The 24704-nt window shown below is 45.4% G+C and overlaps 2 protein-coding genes across 5 annotated transcripts in view; both read left to right on the top strand.

The window, feature by feature from the left end:
• Positions 1 to 15644, top strand: part of tbck (TBC1 domain containing kinase) — a 37059-nt gene extending 21415 nt beyond the window's left edge. For all 3 annotated transcript variants that reach the window (XM_076728519.1, XM_076728517.1, XM_076728518.1), the window contains exons 24-26: positions 7957 to 8120; positions 10871 to 11030; positions 14902 to 15644. In XM_076728519.1, the coding sequence (XP_076584634.1) occupies positions 7957 to 8120; positions 10871 to 11030; positions 14902 to 15012 (435 nt within the window). In that variant the 3' untranslated portion in view covers positions 15013 to 15644. The remainder of the gene's footprint in view (positions 1 to 7956; positions 8121 to 10870; positions 11031 to 14901) is intronic.
• A 330-nt stretch (positions 15645 to 15974) lies between these two features.
• On the top strand, positions 15975 to 23824 carry LOC143318879 (hydroperoxide isomerase ALOXE3-like). 2 transcript variants are annotated; one of them, XM_076727384.1, is made up of 15 exons: positions 15975 to 16063; positions 16248 to 16425; positions 16690 to 16894; positions 17013 to 17094; positions 17227 to 17349; positions 17465 to 17568; positions 17916 to 18082; positions 18168 to 18311; positions 18890 to 19093; positions 19214 to 19300; positions 19379 to 19548; positions 21492 to 21613; positions 21747 to 21847; positions 22494 to 22664; positions 22776 to 23824. In XM_076727384.1, the coding sequence occupies exons 2-15, from the start codon at positions 16273 to 16275 to the stop codon at positions 22953 to 22955; spliced, it is 2013 nt and encodes a 670-aa protein (XP_076583499.1). In that variant the 5' UTR covers positions 15975 to 16063; positions 16248 to 16272; the 3' UTR covers positions 22956 to 23824. The 2 variants fall into 2 exon arrangements, with proteins under 2 accessions (XP_076583499.1, XP_076583500.1); XM_076727385.1 differs by having other exon boundaries at positions 16046 to 16113.
• The last annotated feature ends 880 nt before the right edge of the window (positions 23825 to 24704 follow it).

Genomic DNA, 24704 nt, shown 5'->3' with positions numbered 1-24704 from the left:
ACACACACACAGTGACACAGATACACTTCACAAACCTTTGAGTCAGTGACTGTTGAAGTTCAGCCACGGCGATCAAGACAGAAGACGTCTTTTCGACTTTCTTTGGTGTTTTTTTGCTGGATCGTGTACTCAGACCTTGTTCCTGGTAGGTGGTATCTGAGGTAATGAGCTGTCGTATTCGACTGACTCTGAATGTTCAAGGCCTCAACATGACACAGTCCTGGGTTTAATGAAAATGTGTGTGCGTTAGAGACGGAGTGAGACGAGGCACCGTTACAGACAGTATGTACTGTATGTACGACACGCTGCAGGAAAATCTACCAGACGACTGTTTTTACACAACGTTTCTTTGTGAAATGAAGAAAAGTGTCGCACAGACGTAATGAATGCTGTTTGGTCAGAGGTTGTAAATTCTTGCCACTCGCTCCCTCCGTCTGATGTGCACACGGAGCGACTCTCTGCACACTGCCCACACCTGTTCTTCTCACTAATCAACACCTGAATGCAGAGCAGCAGAGCGGCTCCAATGGGCTGTATTGATTTTTCATGTTAGAGTGAGATCCTCAGGAATCAGATGTTACAGTTTGATGCGCGGTAAAGTTCACAGCAACCGCTTTAATTACTGAAGCGATCAGATCCTCTCTTTACAAACAGACGCCCAATTAAAAATGACTTTTTAAAACACTGCCACGAATGCTTTGCAATAATCAAAATACACTTTAAATTGGATTCGTTTGGCAGAGGTTCGTTCAACCTCCGTGGAAGCAGGTGTGAGATATTCTCCCTCCAAAGACGCAGTTAAAGACCCAGCAAACGTGCATTCAAGCAGACCAACGTAAAGAGTGTTGATGCTTAATTTGGGCGGTGCTTATTGACATGACGCCGTCTCTCACACGGTCCTTTTGTCTGTCCCTGTTTGTCTTTCACACCTGATCGAGTCCAAAGAGCTCACAAACACTCCTGTCGGGCCTATCTGCCGCGTGGCCGAGTGATCGCTGTAATCTTTCTCATTCAGCCGAAGCTGAATGAGGAATGGATGGGCGGTGGCATTGATCCATGGCCGCGTCCGTCCGTAGCCTGCCTCCTCCTCAGAAAACGTTCAGGCAGGAGTGCAGCGTCTTCAAATGTCACTCCCATCACTGGACTGACCACGCACACGCACACGCACACACACACACACTGCACACAAAACTAATCATACAGTACGACTGCAGAGATTAAAGCCAGCAAACACACGAAGCCGAATGTTGAACTCAAAACTCTCAGCTCATTACTCATTATCACGCACGTCGACTCGGATTATCGCCCGACCTGAAAACTGCTGACTCAGCCAAACTGTTTTTCGGGCTTTTGACTCTCTCAGCTACACGTGTAAAGCTGAACACCGGCAACAGCAAATGGAGGTTGATGAGAAGCCTCATCTGACAACATGCCGTCTCTACAAAATCGCTCTCCAGTTGCTCCCCTGAGAAATAAGAAAAAGCGCCTCATGTGAGCACTTTGATCAGAAAATACTGCCTGTTTTCTTCTGTCTGAAGGGGACGGTTCAAGGCCGCCGCTGTCTGTTCACCAGATTAAAGCGTGCCACCATTTAAATCCAAACATGTATGTTATATAAACCTTGATTCCAGAAAGGTTGAGTTGCTTTATAAACTTAAATAAAACAGAATGTGACACTTTCTTCATCGTTTTTGACATCAACTCACCTGAAAGCAGCACAAAGTCAATCTATTTAATGTTCTTCCTCTTCAGCTTCATTGATTTTCGTAAATACCTGCTTATTACACAGAATGCAGTCATTTCCAATCACACTGAGTTTACTGACAGCAGTTTCGCTCCATCCTCTGTGAACGACTGAGTCTTTCCAGGACGCCCCTTTCATACCCAATCATGATCCTCTCACCTGTCACCAATCAGCCTGTTTACCTGTGGAATGTTCCAAACAGGTGTTTCTGGAGCGTTCCACATCTTTCAGTCTGTGAAACGTGTTGCTACTTCAGATTCACGTAAGAGATATTTACAGAAATCAATGAAGCTGATGAGGAAGAACATTAAATATACTGACTTGGACTGTTCTCAGCTCAGTTTATTTCCGTTTCACGCAGCGTTGTCGCAGCTCTTTTGGAATTGGGCTTGTTGTCCTACATGCTCTAACTTTGTCTTGCATGCTCCCTCGCCGTCTCTCTCTCCGGTAGCAGAGCAGGACGCTCTGTCAGCAGATTCTCAGCCCTCGTAGTGAGCAGACATCCGTCTCGCTGGACAGCTGCTGTCCACTCAGCGTGCTTTGACTGAGTGTGTGGGAGAAAACAAGCTCTTCTTCCTCCTCTGAGCCACTAAGAAAATAATCCAAACATCGCAGAACAATTCTAAAAACACTCGTTACATTAAGTCACCTCCGTTCTGATCGATCTTTGACATAAATGTTGTTTGCAGTTGCCGTAAACGGCTAAATGTGCCTCTTAACAACTGAACACAGGATGTACTTGTGTGTCTACTCGCCTGTGATATGTTGCACATGAAGAAGATGGTGTCAGTGTTGGATAGAAAGTCGTGTATTTAAAGTCTGGAGCTTTGAGACATTGAAATGCGGCGCTGTGCTCGGAGTCGAGTGCCTTTCCCTGCGGATGAGCAGATGTTTTGCTCACTGTCATCTAACAGCTGGCAGAGCTCGCCTTTCAATAATTGAGCGAATGGATGTCCATGAGTAAACAGGAATGCTTCCTGCTTCCAAATTTTTAGCCCTTGTGACTCACGTCTACCCATGAACACATAAAACTAGGAGCAAATGGAGCATTTTTAATTAGGCAGGGGGATGTCTGTGTGTGTGTGTGTGTGTGTGTGTGTGTGTGTGTGTGTGTGTGTGTGTGTGTATGTGTGATGTAAGGTTTGGAGTGAATGGGTCAAACCGGCCTGTTAAAGGCACAGTCTGTGATGTCTGTGGTCAAGCTCACGTTAAAACTATGAAAGCAGAATTTTAATGGCGTCGCCAAAATATATCACATGGGTCAAGTTGTTTTTAGACATTTTAAAGCAAAAGTGTTCCATTATTTCCTTTAATGTCTTCTTTTACCAAGATATTGCACAGGGCTTGGCCACAATAACACGAACACCTCTGTGATATACAATATGTGATGTGATCTAATCCCAGACCTCTTTCTGAGGTTATTATATCGCGTGTTGTTTGAGCTCCTGTCGATATCACATCACCGCCGCCATCTGCAGCCTCACAAACCGCCACAGGAGTGAAAGAACGCCTTTGTGACACATCGTCTGAACCTGCTCAAAGATGAGCTTTATTTCAGGGCTGTTAGAAGTTTCATTTCCATGCACTGTGTCCACCCCACCTGGGTTTAATTTCCAATTATAAAAGCTTAATCATGTGTAAAGTCTGTAACGTATTGCAGTGATGGATCTTCCCAGTAAAGCTCGTGCTGCTCTGCTTTAGCGTTTCACTGGACGTACGGAGCGTACTGTACAGTTTGAGGTTTAATGTAACTAAAACTGTGGTCTTTGATCGTCTCCAACCATTTCAGTCATCAAACTAAGCCCAAAGCAAGTTGCTTATGCTTCACTAAAGCAGCATTGTGTTTCACACCCTGTAAGTCATCGTCAGAGTGCACAGCTGGACTCACATTCTGTCTTTTGTCAGCAAAAATAAAGGTAAGCTTTCATTAGAGGAGGCTGCTTTTTCTGCCTTTCCTCCCCAAAAAATCATTGATATTAGAGCAACATAGGTAACTGCTGTGTGGCCAGAATGAAAGCAGGAAGTAAATGAAAAGCCAGCGAGGAGTTTTTGCTGTCAGCGTTTCTCAGATCACGGCCTCAATTATGCTCTTCTTCTCTTTGTCTGACTGCAGACGTGGCAGATAAATAAAATATGTTTTTGTTGTAGAATTTGCACTCGAACACCAAAGACTGCGTTGTTTGATGTGTGGAAAGCGAGTGACCGACCTCGTCATCCAGCATCATCCCAGCTGTTCGGTCCCGGCTCACGGTGTCAAGTGACTGGACTTTTTTTTTTTAATATACTTCTTTATGTTTTTGTAAACGTGTGCTGTGAGTATTTGTGCGCAGACGCAGCCACGAACACGAGCCACTGCAGAGGATTTGTGTCTGCTTATCAGCGGCTCCGGTTTGGCCTCGTCACTGTCAGGCCGGTGAAATGCAGAAGTGTCATTAAGCCATCCTCAGCTGGCACACAGCGCTCATCGTGACATTTAAGTCAGCGCACAGCGCTCCATCAGCCCCGGGCCATGACAGCCTGCATATTTTGCCTATTTCTGTCACTATATTGCATGTGGATGGATACGTTTATGAGAATTTGTAGAGAGAGACGTTGGTCTCAGACGGTACAGGTGCAGCCCACAGCTGGATCGAATCCAAGCCAGATCACTGTCACTGGTTAATTCGCACCTCCACGGGGTGAGGAGGGCCGTGGACGTCAGAGAAGAACTGCTGCTGCTGCTGCACAATGAATCAGTGTCTGCGGCCATCACACTAACCCTGGCTGTTTGTACGGCGGAGGGTCAGGATGGATTACACCTTGTGATCAGAGACCCTCACCTGGCCCGTGACCTCGCACAGACGTGCTCAAAACTTCCCGTTAGCAGACAGACAGGTGTGCTGAACGCCCACCTGCCGCAGGGTTTCCCACTCATTCATTTACTCGTGGCGTCCCGGTGCAACATCAGCGTTGGCAGCCACGTATTGATTTGATGAGAAGGTTGTGAGTAAACAGCAAAATATGGTGCAGAATTACAACAAGTGGAATTAAAGGGCTGAAATGAGAAAAACGCCTATTCCGCAGCCACACCGGCGCTCTGTGTCCGTGTGTCTGTTCTGTGTCAGGGATGATTGGGCTGGTTAGCTTCAGTCGGGGATAAACTGGCGTGCAGTATTCGGCAGGACGTGCTGTAATCGCCGCTCCTCGCGGTGATGCCCTGCCAGCTCAGGAGGTTAACACCCAGCTGAACACACACATGCTGCATCTGGCCCAAAAACACCTCTTCTGACAGGCTGCCGCTCCTTTTGGAGTTTGTTGAAGTGTTATCAGAGCATAATCGTCTCATCTCTGTGAAACTGCACTGAAATGCAGCAGAGTTACTGTAATCTATAAGCTAAAGCTGAATCCTCCACGTCTTAAATAGAATTTTACGTGTCTGTGCTGTGTAAAGTAGTTAATTTGCTCGAGGAAGAGCCCAACACAGAGCCCAGCCCTCCACTGAAGCTCTTGCATGGAAGGGAAATACCCTTAAAATGTCATTACTGGTATTACTGAGTGAATGCAAATGAAGTGATTATCACGTTACAGTTAGTTTTCAGCTGTAAACATAGTGAACGCAGGCAGGTGTGACTGAGCAGGTGTGTTCAGTCACTGACTCCGCTCAGCCTGGCCCGCTGCCGGCCCTGTAGACATTAGACTGCAGCACCATCACCGTGACTTATTAGGATTCTCTATATCAGAGTCACTGTGTCGTCATCCTCAGCACATCTAGTTATATTGATTTATATTGAAACCTGCCATTGATTGGCAGATACCTCATGAAAAGTATTCATTTAAATTAAATCAGGCACTGTTTCTAACAGCAGATGCCATAAATTCGACGAGTGCTGCCTTTGTTTTGACTCTCATTTATTAAGCAAATTGGTCTTGAGACGAGCCTCATCATGTCTGCAAACGATGAACACACCTTTTAATAAGATGCAGGTCAAAATGTTGCCAAACACACCTCAGTGCTGACTCAAAACAAGCAGCTTAAGTGGGAGCCTCAAGCACAACTGAACATTATGTGGATGGTGGTATTTATCGCATGTGTGGAAGCAAATAGGTACAATTGTTTCTGTCTTTCTGCTCTCTGCGTATACATTTATGTGTCAGTGGCTGTTAGACTTCAGACTGAAAATTGAAAAAGAAATCAGGAGGTGAGCAACAAACCAAATTGTCAGTCAGACGGGAAGACGTGATGAATATGTAGATCTCCGCTCTGCTCCCTCGTGTGGCTCAGAGGAGCTTTTGTCGAGCTCTCTGTTGATCATTCAAAGGAGCAGAATAAAGTTGTTTGTGGAAAACAATGCGCCGCCCCTCACATCGCTCCCCTTCGCCGCCCTGACCCTGTGTGGATGCAGAGTTTCACCCTGTGGACATGTCCATGCAAATGACTGCTGTGGAGGACTGAGACACATATTTTGCTATGATCACAGCTGAAATCAGATACCTTTTGAAATAATCAGGCTATGAATATTTATTAGAAGCAGAAACAAAAACCCAATTGTTTGGAGAATTTGAAAGGGGAGATGTGGCAGCTTTGCATGTGTCTATACAGCCTGCAGTCAGGCTTTACAGGGGAAGAAGGATTTTGGATGTACTCAGAGTAAAACCCTGCAGAGACAAGTGAAATTACTACCGGTGTATTATTTTGGCCACAGGGAGAAAAACTTTCTTTATGCCTGGTTACGCTTTATTGAATGTGATTGTTGTAAAGATGGAATGATATTTAGGCTGATACCTACGTGTCTGAAGGGGTAAAAGTTATATTTTACTTAAGAATGAACCCGAACAGTTAGTTTAGAGGCAGATTGAGGAGGATTTGTCTGATTTGAGAACACCACATTCAGAAACTCCTCTTCCCAGACTCGATGTCACCAGACACACACACCTCAGCCCAGACCACCACCTGCTGCTATTGGCTGGGGGGCACACACCCACCGTCCAAAGGTTGACGCCCAGAAACTTCCTCAATACATCAAAATATGAAAACACGTGCAGACGCCGCCACCCACGCTTCAAAAGTGATGATCATGAGGGATTACTGTGGTTTGAAACCTGCGTGGAGTCAGTGGTGGATGAAGTACTCAGATATTTTACAGTATAAGTATATGAAAGAAATATGTATTTAAGGATAAAAGCACCGATCATGACTGGCCTCTGTCAGTGAAACAATTCTAATTATTTTTGATGCATTAACAGCAAACTGTCGTGTATCCAACCACAGTTCATCACGTTTTATAAACTGATCATGAGGTGTTTTTTTGTGTAAAATATTGGGCTGCAAAGTAACTGTAAATGTAGCTGTACCTCAAAATTGTCGAGTACTTAGACACTTTACTTTCCAGCACTGTGTACAGTCTGATAACCCTTAAACTTAAGCTTAAACTCTGCACTTAAGTGTGGATTTTAAGGTTCCTTCAGTGCACGGAGTGTTCCTTTAAATCCTTGTCCAAAAAGAACAGAGAGAGATCTTTACAAGCGTTTCTGGACTGTCACTGACGTCTTCTCATCGGGTGGGCGGGAGATAGTTCAGCTGGCCAATGGTGTTCGCTGCTTCCAAACATTTACTTTCACGGACGGCAGAGTTTCGGCACTTAACCTGCTCGCCGTGCAGTCACACAGCGTGCTGAAACTCACGGATGATGCTGTTAGTACTTCTCTCCTCTTTAATTTGCATATCAATGAACAGATGAACCGGAGTGCTTAATGACCCCTCATTATCACAAAACGCATGAATGTGTCACTTACTTTTTTTTTTTTTTTTTTAACTGAGTTGGGGAAAATATTTTTTGCTTAAATGTTTTGAGGGCGTCAGGGAATCATAGAGGTGTTACTCCTGCTCACGGCTGCAGAGGCCGGGTTCAGCCCTGCAGCCGTGCCTCCGGCTCGCGGCGTTAATGAACACGTTTGCCGGCGCATGTGGAAACTGGCGAAGGACCGTGTTCTGGACGCTGCGGCTGGTCGTCTGTGGTGCTCTCTGAGCTGTTTTTATGGTTCACACAGGAGGTGTTCAGGCCTGATCGCTGTGTCCTGGTTTTAAGGAAACAATAATGTCCAGCCTGACATTGTCTGCCTGTCTGTCATGTGTCGTTTTACATCGACCGTTATTCAAATGAGAGGTTCTCTGAAAGTCCACGCTGCAGTTTTGTCCCTCTTCATCTGACCTCCTGTCCCTTCCTTTCTTGTAGTCTCGGGAGCCTCTGGCGCTGTGTGACCTGAAAGCAGAGGTGTCCCCCAGGATCTCTGCCGAGGACTTAATCGACCTCTGCGAGCTGTCTCTGGCCGGGCCCACCAAAAGGACCAAATCCAGCAAGCCCAAAATCATTGCTGTGGACATCCGCAGCACGGAGGAGTATCCTTACTGTCTCTGTGGAGCTGTGAAACGCGCCTGTAGACCCTCACCTGTTCACTGCTTTTCACTGTAGTGGTGGCATTTTAACGTGTGAACACATCGACAAAGCCCGTGTTTGTCTGCTGAGGCGCTTCAGGACGTGCCGCACACAGACCGCAGCTTGTTTGCACAATCTTGGATTGTGTCCAACGAAGTGAAAACAGCAAATGTTCTGTTGACTTTTGTTTTCACATAACTGGATATGCAGTATTGTCACAGACGAGGCCGCTTTGAGTCGAGTTTACACCAGCAGACCTGCCTCAACTTGAAGCTTTTTATTCACAAATGCCATGTTTTATGCTTCAACCAAACGGGTCGTGGACATGTGAAAGACATCTGACTGACCTCCATGAAAATTAAAAAAATGATATTGCTAACGGGAAAAAGATGGAAAATTGCACGTGGTTTAAGTACAGTGTTTATTGCCGCAGTCGATAAAAAAATCTGTGAGACAGTATATAACAAAATGTGCATATGCACAGTCTTTGTACGAAGAGGATAAAAAATGTAATATTGTATAGATGTAATACATAAAATCACACCGTAGTGCAAAACAGAAGGTATGTATGACCGCATACAGGCACTGAGGGAGAACTCTGACTCCTGAAGACGTTTTCTTTGGGCTTCATGAGTGAACAGACCAGATGTTATCCGGTCTGTTCACACATGACAGGACAGGAAGTAACCGGGCAGGTTGTAAACGTAAGCTGTGGCAGCCAGTTGAAGCATTCTCGGATCATAACTTCTCTACAAACACCTTTAAAAAAACACAGTTCTGAGCTTCTGTCAGTCTCACATGCTGCTTCTTGCTGGGTCATGGTCCAAGTGTCTTCCAGCATCATCCCTGAATTCACACTGTTGGCTGTTTTCACGTCATGTCTGCGCTTGTTCGTCCCTGTGCCTGTTCCATGCCAGGCTGATGTGCTGGACTTTGGTCTGCTGTAATTGCTGCTGGATGAACGTTCATTCTTGACTTCTTTGCACAGGGTTCGAGTGTCATGAAGCACACAGAAGCTGGATTTGCACACAGATGCACGTGTGCATGTGAGAGTCCTTTGTCTCGATCCCGCTGTGCTCCTGATGGATCTCTGGCTTATCTCTTGACCTGCTGCCAGCGCTGTGCACAGCGTTGAATAACACCGCTTGGTTCCCATGAAAGGCAAACAGGGGCAGATTCAGGGTGGATGATCTACTTCAGTTATGTGCTGCCAGATTGTGCAACATTCAGTCAGGCCCTTCACATCCACCCAGGCCGTCCCACCGTATCCTCAGTCTAAAAGCAGGAGTTTGGCCTGTGAACCTGAGGAAAATGCTTCTTCTGGCCTTTTTGCTACACCGCCGTCTCCTCTTTTAGTGTTTTAACAGGCGTGTGGGCATGTGTGTGTGAGCTGTCCAAAGAAAACCACGTATGTATGTTGGTTCAGACAAACTGAAAGATGAAGTCCTTCATGGATTGAGAAAACTCTGCTTCTCAAGATAAGTGAGTAATTAAACATGTTTAAGAAGAAATACGGGGTGACGTTTTGGAGATACGTGGTTTTCACAGGTTTTGATCAGCGTGGGTTTCCCATGCAAACAGATTCCCTGCAAGTCCCTTAAATTAAAAATGAACAATTCTCCCGCTTGCCACGTCTAATAACCTCTTTATCCGTCTCTTCTGGCTCTGCACAAAGTTAAAACATCACGTAAAGAAATCAATTATGTTTCTGCAGATGAGCCGTGATTATTTATCTCTGCGAGTGTCCCAGAAAAACCTGCGTGGAAGAAGTGCAGAGGACTCAGAGGAGCGAACCTCACCCTTCACATCATAAGTGGAATGCTAATTGTCTGAGGGGGTTAAAGAGCCATTAATCAATAAGGATTAGGGAGTAGAGCGAGGACTTTCAGATGCTGTTCCTCCAGCCAAATTCCTGCGCTGACAGCCGGGCTCCTCAGGCCGACTCACGTGGACAAAAGGGATTTGGCCACTTTCGCAGGATTTGAAAACCCTTGTTCACCTTTATTGTGATCTTTGCCAAAGCTCTGTTGTGGGTTTCTGTGGTTGCACAAAGTGGATTAAAGTAGGACCTCCGTGGGGTGAATCTGGACTATCTGGTGTTCAGTCTGGGCTGAGCTCTGCTGTAGAACTACCTCCATGCACCTCTGGTAATGCCTGTCCTTATGGAAGATGCTGACCCCGTATGCTCTCGTGGCAGCTGGTGGTGATCCTGAACGCGGCAATTTCACTGAGATAGAAGCTGAACACCACTTGCGTAAAAATATATCGCAATAATGTTGATAGCTACACTCTCAGAAATAGGACAATCTCCTTTTCTCAAGAGTAATCGCTCCATTATGTCCCACTCTGGGGTTGTTCACTGCGCCTGTGCTGATCCTGTTTTCCAGCAAATCCCTCACTGAGATCTGTTGCTTTTCTCCTCTTTTCTCCTGCTCAGTCACTTATTGTGTCTCCTATATTCTCCCCCCTGCTTCCTGCCATCAGTTAAGAGAGCTGCACTGATCTTTTGAAGTTTGTCTTAAGTCCTGTTTTATCAGTTTAACAAGAACTCTAATTAGGTTTTCATTGAACTGACTTGATGCTGTTTCCTAGTGTCTTTCATGTCGTCTGAGGACATGGTTTAAGGTAAAACTCCATGAAAACAAAGCGAGGTTCATCGGATTGCTTGGCCCCGGGCCCGGGCAGCTCTGCTCCTTAACCCCGCTGTCTCCAGCTTCAGCAGAGGCCACATTTCTGGCAGCATCAGCGTTCCCTTCAGCGTGGCGTTCGGCCCCGACGGTGAGCTGGTGCAGTGTCCTGCAGCAGGAGTCCTCCAGAACTACAGAGGACGCGTCATCGTGGTCATTAGCCACGCCATGAAGAGCGCTGCGGTGGTGAGAAAGCACACACACACACACACACACACACACACACACACACACACAGCACATCAGTACACACACTGTTCAGACTCTGAAAGTGGTGACGCTGCTTTATGCTAAGGACGCCGTATCATTACACTTCACTGTGAGGTCGAGGTTAAGGCTGTGTTAGACAGACGGGTGGTCGCCTTGTTATCTGAAGGAGCATCAGACATACTGAGAGAACAGCGGTGAAGGCAGGTTTAGTATCTTCCTTCCTTCCGTCCTACTTCCTGGTGCTGTTAAAGGCCCCGTGGTGCCTCTGAACTCCCTCTCAGTTAACTGGGGTGTTTTCTGCTTTAGGGACGACAGTGTTGGTCTCTTGGTCATTCATGGATGAATCCTTCTGACTTCTCCTCTAGTGTTACCGTGAGTTCGACATTTGAACTGGAATATCTGAACTGGTGGATGGAACTTTTTGCTCCTGTAGCATTATCAGGTCGACAGTTTAATTTGTCCCATCCTTTTGATTATGACCAAATATCTGCAAAGCTAATGTCCTTCCCATCAGCCTCCCTCAGCCGGGCTTCGTGTCCAGTGCTAGTTAGCGCTAACAGTATATGCACTGTAAGCATGTTCGCATGCTGATGGTAGAACTCAGCTCAAAGCACAGCCTTACAGAGCTACTAGCATGACTGCAGGATGCTGTTTGGTGAGCTGGTAAAATCACATCGACGGTGTGAGACCGTCGATGTGTTGGAGACCGTTTTTCTTCCAGATATGCTGAATGTTTTTATCTAAAGAGCTGGTGGAGATTGGATGCTGGCAGCTGTCAAAAAAAACACAGTAAAATGTGGGCCGTGCAGCACATCAGGTCATCTTAGCAGGTTTTTTAACTATAGAGGCCATTTCAGACCACTCTCATCTGCTGGATCTCACTGGCGTCACACATGAATTTCTCGTTGTCTGGTGACATCAGGCTCCTGGTTGAAACATTTTTCCAGCAGCAGCTTTGAGCCATACTGATACTCTGTGGAAGTAGACATTTGTGGGTGTGATGCGTCAGCGGGCCGACACCGTGGGGCGCCGCGCAGCAGTCAGGCCCTGCGTGCAGATTGTCTGGCTCGGGTCTGAAGGGGGTTTGCATGCTTTCACGGTTCCTGCGTGGGTTGAAGCTCCTTCCTCCCACAGTCCAAAGACGACATGCAGCGTAGATTTACAGGCAACAGCAGACTGAAAACCAAAGTATAATGAAGCAGTGTGAGTGAAGCCAGAGGAGCTAAGACGATTAGTGCAGGTTCATGTTCGACTGTCTTCTTCTAGTGATGCTTTATTTTTTTGGTGTTTCCTTAGAACCAGCTCAGACTATTGTAATTATAGTAAAACATTGTCACCAGTAAGCCAATCAGATATTTTGTTTTTAGCCACAGTAGCTGTGAGGTTCGAGGGATGGCAACGTCAGTCTGTCCATCAGTCTGTGGTCCTGAACCAAACATCTCAGCTGGGCTGTTTGATGTATTGCCATGAAATTTAGACTTTTTTTTTTCGACTTTTTGTTCATGTCTTCATGGTTTCCAGATGATGTGTCCTGGTCACTGTGGTGATACCCTCGCTCCTCCTCTCAGGCCACCTCGAGGCTCATATTTATGGATGTGAGAAATGTCTGGACAGGGTTTGGATGAGTTACAGTGACTTTGGTGATCCTCTGACTTTTCATTATTGAATGATTTCTGCACGTATGTTCACCAGAGCAGCAGCAGATTAGCTTCGCGTCAGGAGCAGACTTGGTTCTTAGATACATTTTTCCAACAAAATACCACCTGCTCGCTTTCCGCTGTCTCTTTCGAACGACGCTCCCGCCTTTGTGCACCTCTCCTACCTGTGCACAGGCAGAGTCATCAGCTAATCAGCCTGATCCACAGTTTGGTAAAAGCTGCTCTGTCTTCGCCTCTTTTCTAAACGACACTAGCCGAGGCTGAAACTGTATTTTACATAAATCATTGTCTTTGACATTTCGGTGCACAAAAATAACTCTGCTCGCTTCAGCATAGCAGAACAGAGAGCAGTATTGATCATTATAAATTCTCCTTTTGTGCTCTCTTTAGAATAAATTAGCCAAACTTGAATTTAAAAACTCAGCAGGAACATTACTTCAGGCAAAACCCCAATTTAGAAAAGATGTCCTCCTTCCACATGTTGGAAAGTAAGTATAAAATAAAATAAAATAAATTAAAGTACTTCTCCTTAGTTGAGGAGTCAGTCCTGCATTTTTTGAGGAAGCAGCAGAAAGATCTCAGTTTTTAACCGAGCTGGAAGATCGTGATGAAGAATTGATCTGCAGAGAGACTCGAGCCTCCAGCTCATCGCTCCACTACCAGTTTCAGCTTCTGTGCTTCTGGTATTTCGTGACTGGGAGGTTTTAAAATGTGGTGTTTTCCAAGGAGCTGATTGGTTGATGGCTAATGTCGGAGAGACCGTCGCCCCATACGACCCCTCCTCATCTGAGCTTTATGATAATTCATCTGACTTTTCAGTCACTCGGGTCACGAAATTAAAGGTCGATAAACGGACTCACTTGTGCTTAAATGCCATTCAGCGCCGCTCTCTGTGCGTTATCATTAGCTTTGAGGCGCAGCGATGGCTCCCCTCACCGTGTGGTCCGGCTTTCCCGTAAACCTCTGACATTTAAAGCCTTCAGAGGCCGACCTCCTCCCTAATGCTCAGTTTTTATGTGGACATTTCATCTGAATTGGTTTTAAAACTGTGTGTGAACAACATCACAAGACAAAACAAAAGGTTTTCTGTTGTTTCTGACACGTGAATGAAATGAATCAGTCAGTTAATCAACACATTGTTCAGAAAGTCTTTGCATTCATTGGAAGGTTGTGCACAGTGTCGCCATGTATGAACTCAAAATGCCTCCAATGAGCAAAAACAGAAAACAAAAGATAGGAATTATCTGAGAAGAATTCAGTGTAATATTCTTAAAATCTGAATATATTTAACAATGCAGCACATAAATGCGCCGTCACATGTTAAATAATGCGGCTGTGTTCAGGGTCCAGTGAACTGTTTCATTCTTTTATCATGAATTCACACAAAAGTCTTCACATTTAAAATAAAAGCTGCAGTAACTGTCAAAGCAAAACTCTGTGAAGTAAAAACATCACATGATCACACGATTCCACCAGTCGTCATTAAGCATTAAGACTGAATGAAGAGAAGTTACAGAAGATCAGAGAAGATGTGAATCCTTGGTGGACAGTGGGCGAGTGAGTGAATGAATGAATGAATGAATGAATCCCAGCTGAGCTTCAGGTGAAACCACACAGCCAGACGCTGAAGTTTCATCGTCAGATTTCCGCTCGTTGGCTCTGCTGCAGCTGCTCCTTCTCCTCGCTTACAGTCTTACGTTTGGCTGATTTTGTGGAGGCTGCGTCAGAGAGGTGTTGAATTAACTCTGGTAACCTTTGATGTGTAGTCAGTGGGGTTGCTGGATTGCAGTGTGTTATATTGGAAGGTGTATCTACGGTAATGACTGAGAGGTGAAGTGTGAAGAGAAAACATCAGGTAGCACGAACACACTCAGCTGTTTGAAAAACAGCGAGACCACAGAAGAAGAGCGTGAGGCTGCTGCACGACCTGAAGGCAGCTTCAGTTCTTTGATAGCAAATCATTGGTTGGCTCTTTAATTTTCACTTCCTGAAAGTCGCTCTCAGCGTTTGTCTGCTCTGACGACACCTGACGAAGGTGTTTGCTGATTGTTGACGTGTAAAGATGGGGTTCAGTGCGACTGCAGCAGCTCTGAGAGAGTTAACTCAGAGCTAAATGAAGTAAACATTGGCCTCGTGTGAGTTGATGAGTATTTTCAATGTTTTCTTTCTTTTTGTTTTTTTCTTCCCAGTTTGCGGCACACCTGGTGAAGGTGAACTTCCCACGGGTTTGCATCCTGGATGGAGGGATCAACAAGCTGAAGCCCACTGGCCTCCTGACCGTCCCCTCCCCGCAGATCTGACCTCAAACCTGAGCTTCACCTTCACAGACGGGACGAGGGGGACGGCTGTTTGTGGCGCTTTGAGCTGAAAAAAGTGACGTCGTCATTTTTTTTCACACATTCTCATTGAACTGTGGTCCAAGATGAAAAACTACGTTGAAATAATCCCCTTGACTTCATCACCAAATACACTTAACAAGCAATTATTTTATTCTTTGTCTCAAAACAAGAGTGATTTAGTCATTTCTTAATGGAACGACTGCTGTGTGTTGTTGTTGTGAGTCATGTGATCAGTATAATACCTTGATGTTTGTCTGTTCTGAGCCAGTTGAGCCAGTATGAGCTGTGTCTGCATGATCTAATGCAATCCAATACAACTCATAGTTGGTCATAGTTACAGAGGTGGTGTTTCTAATATTCTCATGCATATAAATATAGTCCAGAACTTACACAGGTCCCACAGTGGCAGAGCTGTTGTGTTGGATTGTAATAGATTGTGCAGGTGTGCCTAATATAGTGGCCAATGAGTACACATGTGAAATAATAAAAAGTAACACAGTGATTTGTGCATTTGATGGTTTCATAACTGCTTTTATGAAAATGCTGTGTAAACATAAATAAAGTCCTTTTTGACGTCAATCAAAAGCAGCATTTAAATGAGAGTTGATGTTTCACTTTCATTGATTTTTGTAAACATCTGCTCATTCTGAATTTAATACCAGCAGCACGTTTCAGACATGTTGGGACAGGAGCGCACAGGTGATGGTATCATGGTGGATGCTCTCAAAAGACTTTGCTGGTCACGTGTCCAGCAAAGGATGGGGACGGCTCGGCACTCTCTGAAGCACGTGATGATAAAGGGCCGTGATCCAAGCCCGGAGACGTCGCTGTCTCTGCTTCTTCTTGCTGTGTTTTTTTTGCAAGTGCAGCAATTGTTCGTACATGTCCGACATTCCATCTCCAGAGCTTATTTACTGCTGCTGGCTGGACCCTCCCACCAGAACGGTTTGTATAAAAAGGTGATCAGTGGTGTTGCCTAATCAGAGGAGTTCAGCGCTGGTCTCACTAACAGGTAAGAGAGACGCTTCCTGATTCCAGTTCGCTGTGATTGGACCGTGTGAGGTGAGAAAAGACTGAAACTAGTTATGACACGCGAGTCCTTTCCACTGTGATACCTGTGTTTTAAAGATCGCACTCAGGTTCATCTGTGACTTCACCAGTGCTGACACTGATGATCATCATTCTCGTCCCACCAGGATTCATCTTCTCTCCAGAGTGAACATGGTGGTCTATAAAGTGACCGTGTCCACTGCCTACTTCAGCGGGGCCACCACTATTAACAATGTCTTCATTAAACTGGTGGGCACAGATGGAGAGAGCGAACCCCAGCAGCTCCTGGGCTTCAAAGGTGCTGCCACCTTTCTGAGTGGAGCAGTAAGTCTGAAATATTCTCTAAATGATTAACATGCCTCCTCAATTTTGCTTATCTGAGATTATTAAGTACCAATTTAGAGAAGCTCATAAGTGCAGCAGCAGGATATGTATTGCTCTGCGTGACCAAAGCTACAGACAAACCCCAGAACGAGCTTCATGAAAGTGGGATTTTATGCAAAGTCCTACATTCTACGTTAATTATTGGAGTGTTGAAGCTCAGTTCTCGCTCATCAAACACACTTCTTCATCTCTTCTTTACTCCAGGTGTCGAGTTTCACCGTGTCCTGCCCCCTCTCCATTGGAAAGCTGGTTCTGATTGAGCTCGACAAACAGAGCTTCCTGCTGTTTCTGGAGGACTCCTGGCTGCCGGCCAAGGTTGAGGTGAAATCCCCAGAGGGAGACGTCTACAACTTCCCCGTCTACCGCTGGATCACTGACGGGGCGGTGCAGCGCTTCAGGGAGGGAACAGGTTGGTGGTGCTCGCTGACCAGAGAACGTAACACACAGACTGACTTTAAGGGGGCTGCAGTGAATTCATGCTGTGTATATCAACACATTTCAACCCTTGATTTGGTTCCTTCTTCAAGCCCTCAGGGTCTTTGAAGACAACCACCATCTTGGCAGGTACAGTCGACAGCAGGAGCTGAAGCAGCGAGAGGAAGACTATCGGTAAGAGCTCAGAGCTCCGTGCACCCCACAGAGGCAGCGTGCATTCACGATGTAATGATGAATTAAGCACCGGGTGACAGTGCTACACTTACTCTGAAGCCCCTCACCCCTCTGCTCTGCTCTCTTTCCCAGCTGGGATGTGTACGCAGAGGGAATACCTCACTGCATAAAGACAGACAGCCCTCTTTCTCTGCCATGTGAGGTCCGCTTCTCCTTCACCAAGACGACAGAGTTTCTCTTCACGGTGTCTGCAGGGTGAGTGCTCAGATTCTGTCAGATGCACAGTATATCTATCAGTGCCACCGTGTACCTGTCAATCCAAACGTCTGAAGGCCTCATAATAAAGTCGCTCTTTGCTTTTATTTCCTAGGCTGACTGAGCTGCAGCTGAAAGGGCTGGCTGGCAGTAAGGAGAACTGGACCAATATTGATGACATGAAACGCGTGTTCTGCTGCAAACGCACTGACTTATCAGGTACTTTACTAAGATAAGATAAGATAAAACTTTACTAGACAGCAGGACTAAAAAGCAGAGCTAGAAAAAGAACAAAGAGACAATAAAATGAAAATTTTGAAGTGCACATGAGTAAGACATGAATAATAACATGCAGTGTTAACATCAGTATCAACTATGATATTTAACAGAACATGTATGAATGATAGCGTACATTCAGCTGTACTTATTCAGCTGTGTGCTTTTATGCTGTCTATATAATTTTGTGTTTTCAGTCCTGAGATGAGCCATCAGATTTGTCCTCTGTCACATGCAGTGAAGATAATGACAGCGGTAGATCAAGGTTTGAAACTCAGTGTCTTTCCCAGAGTACGTCCAGGAGCACTGGAAGGAGGACGCTTTTTTCGGCTACCAGTTTCTGAATGGCATCAACCCCATGATGATCCGACGTTGCGAAGCTCTGCCCAGTAACTTCCCTGTCACTGACGACATGGTCTTCCTCCAGGGTCAGTGTCGCCTGGCAGCGGAGATGAAGGTGATTGTCTTGACCTTGATTGATTTTAGTATGAGAGTTTTGGCTGGTGACATTTTTCATTTCTCATCCTCTTAAATTCACACAGAAAGGAAACATATTCCTGTGTGACTACAAGCTTTTTGATGGAGTGAAACCGAACGTCATCAATGGGAAGAAACAGTACCTGATGGCTCCTCTGGTCCTTTTGCACAAAACACCTGATGATAAGCTGATGCCGATTGCTATCCAGGTGAGATTAGCGCTCAAATGCAGTTGTATTCAAAGATGAAGGACAGGAAGGATCCACCTGGCTGGAAGTGTTTTTTTAAGGAAGGCACCGGGTTCCAGCTGGTATCCAGATGGCAGCTGTGAATTTACTCTTCGAGGAAAGGCAGTTAATTTCTTCCTGCCTGAACCTGAGCCATGCAGAAAAGTTCCTCCTTTAGCCATGTCCAAGTCTGACAGGCTGAAAGTTGAGTCTGACACGAGCGCAATTCAAGTCACCAAAATCAGGCCCTTCATTTGGCTGAGTGGCAATCGCTCTTCCCTCTTCCAGGGCATTCAGTCCTGCAGATGTACTGAGCAGACTGAAAAAATCAGCGGTGAAATGAGAAGAACAGGGATCAGAGGAAAAGCATCAGTCTCAGTGTCTTCATGGCAGCGGCAGCCTGCCTCCACATGTAGATTCAGACACTCATGCATTTACTGAGAATTGATTAAGACTGAGGAAACTAGAGCTGTTGTTCTTAAGAAGACCCTCCTCTGACAGGGATTCAATGACAATATGAATTTTCTTGAACATTATCACACACCCGCCTTCTCCCGCAGCTGAAGCAGAAGCCAGCCGACGACAATCCCATCTTTCTCCCCACTGATTCTCAGTACGACTGGTTGCTGGCCAAGATTTTTGTGAGGAGTGCAGATTTCAGCGATCATCAGCTCAACGTCCACCTGCTGCGCACTCATCTGCTGGCTGAAGTGTTTGCGGTGTCGCTGCTGCGCCACGTGCCCATGGTGCATCCTCTGTACAAGGTAAGTGCAGCAGAGACACTGGGCCGACCGGAGCTGTGGCTCTTTCTGCTTCCTGATTGTTGTATCTTGATGAAACATAATGTTCTGGGTGTTACTTACAAAGTTCCCTCTTTCCCTCAGCTCCTCATACCTCACACTCGCTACACTCTGCAAATCAACTTCTTAGCTCGACTCCTTCTCATATCTGAGAAAGGTTTTTTCACAGAGGTAAGAAAAGACCCTGCAGACTAATATCAAATGCATTTTTCTCTGAATACATCCCTCACGTGTTTGACTGTTCCCTAGTTTGCAGCGTCTGGTGGAGAGGGTATGATCACAATCCTGAAGAGATCGCTGTCCTCCGTAAGCTACAGCTCCCTCTGTATACCAGATGACATTGCTGAGCGTGGGCTGCAGGCTGTGCCCAACTTCTACTACAGAGACGACGGACTCAGGCTGTGGGATATCATACACAGGTAATGCAGGCAGCTTTTGTATTATGCTTATGATTTATATGATAATGATGCAGAATCGTGGATGTGTTAGTAACAGATAGCTGCCATGCTTTACAGAAAGGAGGCTAGGAATGCATTTAGAGGCTATGAGAGGCTTCAGTGCAGGATTTCCACTTCCACTCTCAGGGAAAGAGTCATTAAACTTAACTAGTGTAGGTGTTTGCTAAAACCGAGCAAACGACTGAACCTCATGCTCTCCTCTGCTGAAGTGATGGTAATGAGGACGGGACAGATCAGCTGGCCAGCACAAAGGTTACACATCCGTGGTAATGAGATTGCTCCAGCAGGGAGCACCAATCCTGAGCAGCAAAGCAGCCTGAAAATACAAATGTAGGATTAGAGGGTACATCCATAAATTGTGCCCCGCGCTCTGGAAATGATGCCCGGCCGGACCGTCGTACTTCTACTGATCTGCCATTTTGCTACCAATCTATTGTCGCAGTGGTTGATTTTGGCACCACTGATCACGAGCGATCTGGCTGCTCCGCCATCGCCATCGGCATCTTGACTGAGGTTGTTTACTCCATACAGTACAAGTCCAGAGGATGGCGGTCAGTACAGGGGACACATGACATGTTTTTATCCAAGGATTTGCTGTTTAAATACGTGATCGTGCACAAAAAGGTGTCCTGATTGAGGAAGATAAATGCGGCCTTCTGCCAGTTTATTAGGCACACCAAGCTGAAACTAGTGCAGTCTGATACAGTCAATCTGTCAGAAATGCATACTGTCACCAGCTTTTGAATCGTCTCAGAGGTGTTTTTAATATTAAAGTGTTTAATTAGAAACACTTTTCAGTATAAGACAACTGAGTGACAGAGGCCTGATTTTAAGTCCTCAAACTTCTGAACATCTTCTTCCAGAACACATCGCATGTCTGCGTCTTTCCAGAAAAGGCAAAACGCCTCGTTTGACATCACTGAAGGCGTGTTAGCTCAGCGTCAGCATGCTCAGTCTGAACCCATTAAGAGCAGCGCTGCAGTGTGTTTGATTTATTGTTGATTTGCCCTTTAAATGTCAAATGGCCTGAGCGTTAGATTAACAATGCCTTAAAGAGGAGACGGTGCAATAAATGGGTGATCTAAACCTCAGCTACGGGCTCTTAATGGAGTCGACACTCACGGTTGGCAGTGAAATGTTCAGATGTTTCTGCCTGAACTACCTTGATGGAGAATCCAGGCGAGATGAGAGGACGGGCATCCCTAAACGTCGGCATGAAAAGTGTGAGTTTCAACAAAAAGCAGTCGAGTCCTGAAGCTCCGACAGCTGATGTCAGAACATCATCCTTCATACTCTGCCAGAGGACCGGACAGGAGTGAGAGAACATGACATTTCTTAAATAAAAGCAGTAGTTCATGGAGTCAGGTCTCAGAGTTAATGAAGGATTCACCAATGTATTTTGGGATTTATATAGAAATAATTCTCTTTGCATAAATTTTTTATCAATGCACACAAACACAAATCCACATATAAAGGAAGAAGGTTCATAGATGAGTTTCTGATGCACTCACAAACATGTTTTAAATCAATGTTACAGAAATCCACAAATCTCATTATGTTTTTGGTGGAAAACATCTCAAACACACACATCAGTGGATTTCTTCTACATTCATTTAAAAGGGGAAATATTTGTGTGTGCATTGAAAAATGTCGTTTCTGTAGAAATCCTCAAACACACGTCTGTGTGCGCTCATCAGTGCTGAGACTGGTCTGATGTGTTGCTGCATCGATCTTCTCATCTAACTCTCTGCGAGACAGCGAGCAGACATGTTTTCACGACTTAAACAGCCGAACAGATGGTTTTCAAGAGACGTCTTGTAAGAAAGTGTGTTTCTGCTGCAGCATGTATGAAAAATGCATAAACTCCAAATGTTATTTACACAGCTTGTCCACTTTTTTCCAAGGTTTGTGCAGGGAATACTCGGCTACTACTACAAGAACGACTCTGAGGTCCAGCAGGACTCCGAGCTGCAGTCCTGGATCGGGGACATTTTTGAGCACGGGTTCCTTTCTCAGGCAGACACAGGTGGGCTTCAGAGACCACGCAGTCCTAATGATGACAAACCGGCTCATCTGTGTGCCATTATATTCTCATAACGCAGACATGAATCAAACCTCATTGTCTTCGAGTCAAGCAGCGTATTCTGTCTGATCCTCAGGAATTCCACAGCGCTTTACCGCCGTCGAGCAGCTGGTCAAGTTCGTCACCATGGTCATCTTCACCTGCTCGGCTCAGCACTCGGCCGTTAACTCTGGACAGGTGAAGCCTTCTGCCTCTCTGGGCTGATCACTGATGGAGCTGCTGTTGATGAGGGTTTGCTCTTTTCTCTGAACTGGAGAGACTAAAAATAGGATTGTTAGCACAAACAGGAGCCTACAGCCATGCTAGCAGGTCTTGCACTGGAGAAATACTGTTGCATAGAAAGAACATTGAATTTCATGAGTCTGTGTATTATACACAATATGAGCAGTTTATAAAAATACTGTTTCCAATGTGGATAATAAAATAATGTTATTAAAAATATGGAACGACTTAAAAATTGCACAAGATGTAATGGATGATACGAGCATATAATAGCATTGATAACAGTAGTAGCATCAGCACAGACGATGCTAACATGCTGACCGTTAGCAGGTAGAATATTACCATGCAAACATTTGCTTATTAGCACAAAAGAGAAAGTGCAGCTGAGGCTGAGGTGTTTGGTCATAAAACAAAGTATAAAAATTTTGATAAGATGCAGGAAAAGTCAGGGAATCCCTTCAGCTGCTAGGATTCATCCTCAGGGGACCTTTAACATCTGTGCTGATGATGATGCATCGAGCGGTGTGCTGACCCCCAACAGACCGACAGATCACGGCTTTACGAAGCATTAACCAGTCGTCATGTTTATCGTTCATTGCAGTATGACTACAGCGGCTGGATGCCGAACACTCCCATCTCCCTGCAACTTCCTCCGCCGACCACGAAGGGGACAGCAAGCGAAGCCACGATGCTGCAGACGTTACCTGACGTCGGCACGACGGTGCGGGCCATGTCCACCGTGTGGCTCCTCAGCAAGCAGTCCTCTGACTTCGTAAGTCATTAAAGCCAAAATACGTCTGAAAAAGAATCCTGCTCACTCCCTACAAGTCTGTGTTTCAATGGAAAAAAGATAACGTCTTAAATGTGTCCTTGATCTCGTCAGATCCATCTCGGCTGCTACCCAAGTGACCATTTCAGCGAGGAGATCCCCTGCAAGGTGATCAAGGATTTTCAAGGAGAGCTTGAAGTGTTAAGTGGAGCCATCAAAGTAAGAAACAAGAGTCTGGAAGTCCCGTACACGTACATGGATCCAACAGAGGTAGAAAACAGTGTGGCCATTTGAATAGCAGGTGGTGTGACCTCCTGAGCTGTGGGCCGCGCTCAGGTCCACGTTAATAAACAGGACAAAGGGAAGGAGTGCAGGAGCTTTAAGTGACTGCTGTGTAAAGAAAGAACTGCGTGTGATCAGCTGAGCTGTGCTGAAAATGTCCTGTTGAAATTATAATCCTCATTGTAAACCATCTGGGGTCATCCGCCAGTCATCAAATGAGACTTCAAAACGTGAAGCTGTCGCATTGAGACGTCTCTTAAACGATCTTTCATGAACACAATGTGACGATCTCTTATTGTTAATGGGACGGCTGCAGTGTGTACACTCGGCTGGTGCAGAGCGCTGTTTGTATTTGTGTGAGAAATAATGGAAACGACTGTATTTGGATTGTTTTCTTGTTGCGTTCATTTTCTTAACACGTTACTGATTAAGAAAGTTCCCATCAAGCTATTTGTCAACGAACTTCATGAGCTATAGAAACGAGCGTGAATAATGGTGAATAATGATGAATTAATGTGGCTCATTTGTTTTTTAATAATCACAGCAAACCCTCATTTCACACAGTAGCATATTCTTCATAATGATTAACAAGCGACTCGAGTTTAAATTAAACCTCTTGATGGTTTGCACATTCTTCAAGTTCTACATCTTCATGTTCTAAATCTTCATGTTCTACATCATCATGTTCTACATCTTCTCTCATGTTCTAGATCTTCTTCATGTTCTAGTGTGAATTTCTGCATTCAGTACCTTCTCTGTGACGTAGTCTACTGTAAACTGTGAGCACATTTGTTCACCAAAATAAAATATTGGTTAAATCTTCACATTGAGGAGTGCCTGGGAGAGCCTGACGTCATCATCCTCATCATCACCTACCTTCATCGTCTTTCATTGTCAGTGTTATTTACTGAAAGGGACGCCTTTGCCTTCGTCTTTGCCCTTTTAATGGAGGAAATGGGATGAACCGCCCTCTACGGTGCCCTTCCAGTGGACTCAGTGCCCTCTAGAGCTAAATGTGGAACACAGTCTGTAAATAATGAATAAGATGAGTTAACACAATAAAGAAATCAAATAAAACATTCACAAAAAAAAAAAAAAAAAAAAAAGCTACAGGGCAATTAGGTTAATGGCTGCTGAATAGCGGTTAGTTTTACAAGCAGGTAAATCTTAACGACGCCCTGATGAACGTTCACGCCCAGAAGAAGCAGACAGCCGCTGCTCTCTGGAGGATTTGTGTGAGCAGTTTAATGTCTGTCTGAGCCGACTGGTTCAAACCGTCCGACCTGCATTTAGTGGTTTTAACATCTCATCGACGGATTGACCTCTGCGCCTCTGAAGTGACAGGAAATGTTTTATTTCGACATCCATCACTGACACGTCCCAAAGAGCTGCTGTATAACAGGAGAGGCAGCCTCTGCGAAGCTGGTTCAGAGCATCTGCAGGGTAAGAAGAGCGAGCTTTCAATATGTGGCATTTTGATAAAAAGTGTTATTTCATCTTTAATGTAACTGACTGGTTTTTATCACACCGGGGTTCTTCTGCTCCGAAAGGCCAGAAATGGTGAAGTCTGGTGTGACTGTAACCTCTTCACCACTGTTAATAATGTCTTCATTAAGGTGGTGCTCACAGGTGGAGGGTTGGAGGGTTGGAGGGTCTGCCGCCTTCTGCCTGCAGCGCTGAGTCTGGATTATCCCTGGACTTCACACCTCATGTTGAAATGTGCACATGTCTTGAACTCGCACGCTGCAGGCCAAAGTTTTA

This window comes from Chaetodon auriga, chromosome 4, assembly GCF_051107435.1.
Source record: "Chaetodon auriga isolate fChaAug3 chromosome 4, fChaAug3.hap1, whole genome shotgun sequence".
Lineage (NCBI taxonomy): Eukaryota > Metazoa > Chordata > Actinopteri > Chaetodontiformes > Chaetodontidae > Chaetodon > Chaetodon auriga.
This window is presented reverse-complemented; position numbering and strand designations above follow the sequence as displayed.

Coding starts and splice junctions, on each gene's coding strand:
- LOC143318879 (XM_076727384.1), top strand. CDS start 16,273: ATGGTGGTCTATAAAGTGACCGTGTCCACTGCCTACTTCAGCGGGGCC. Junction 18,312..18,889: donor TGATGCCGATTGCTATCCAG/GTGAGATTAGCG, acceptor CTTCTCCCGCAG/CTGAAGCAGAAGCCAGCCGA. Junction 21,614..21,746: donor CCTTTCTCAGGCAGACACAG/GTGGGCTTCAGA, acceptor TCTGATCCTCAG/GAATTCCACAGCGCTTTACC.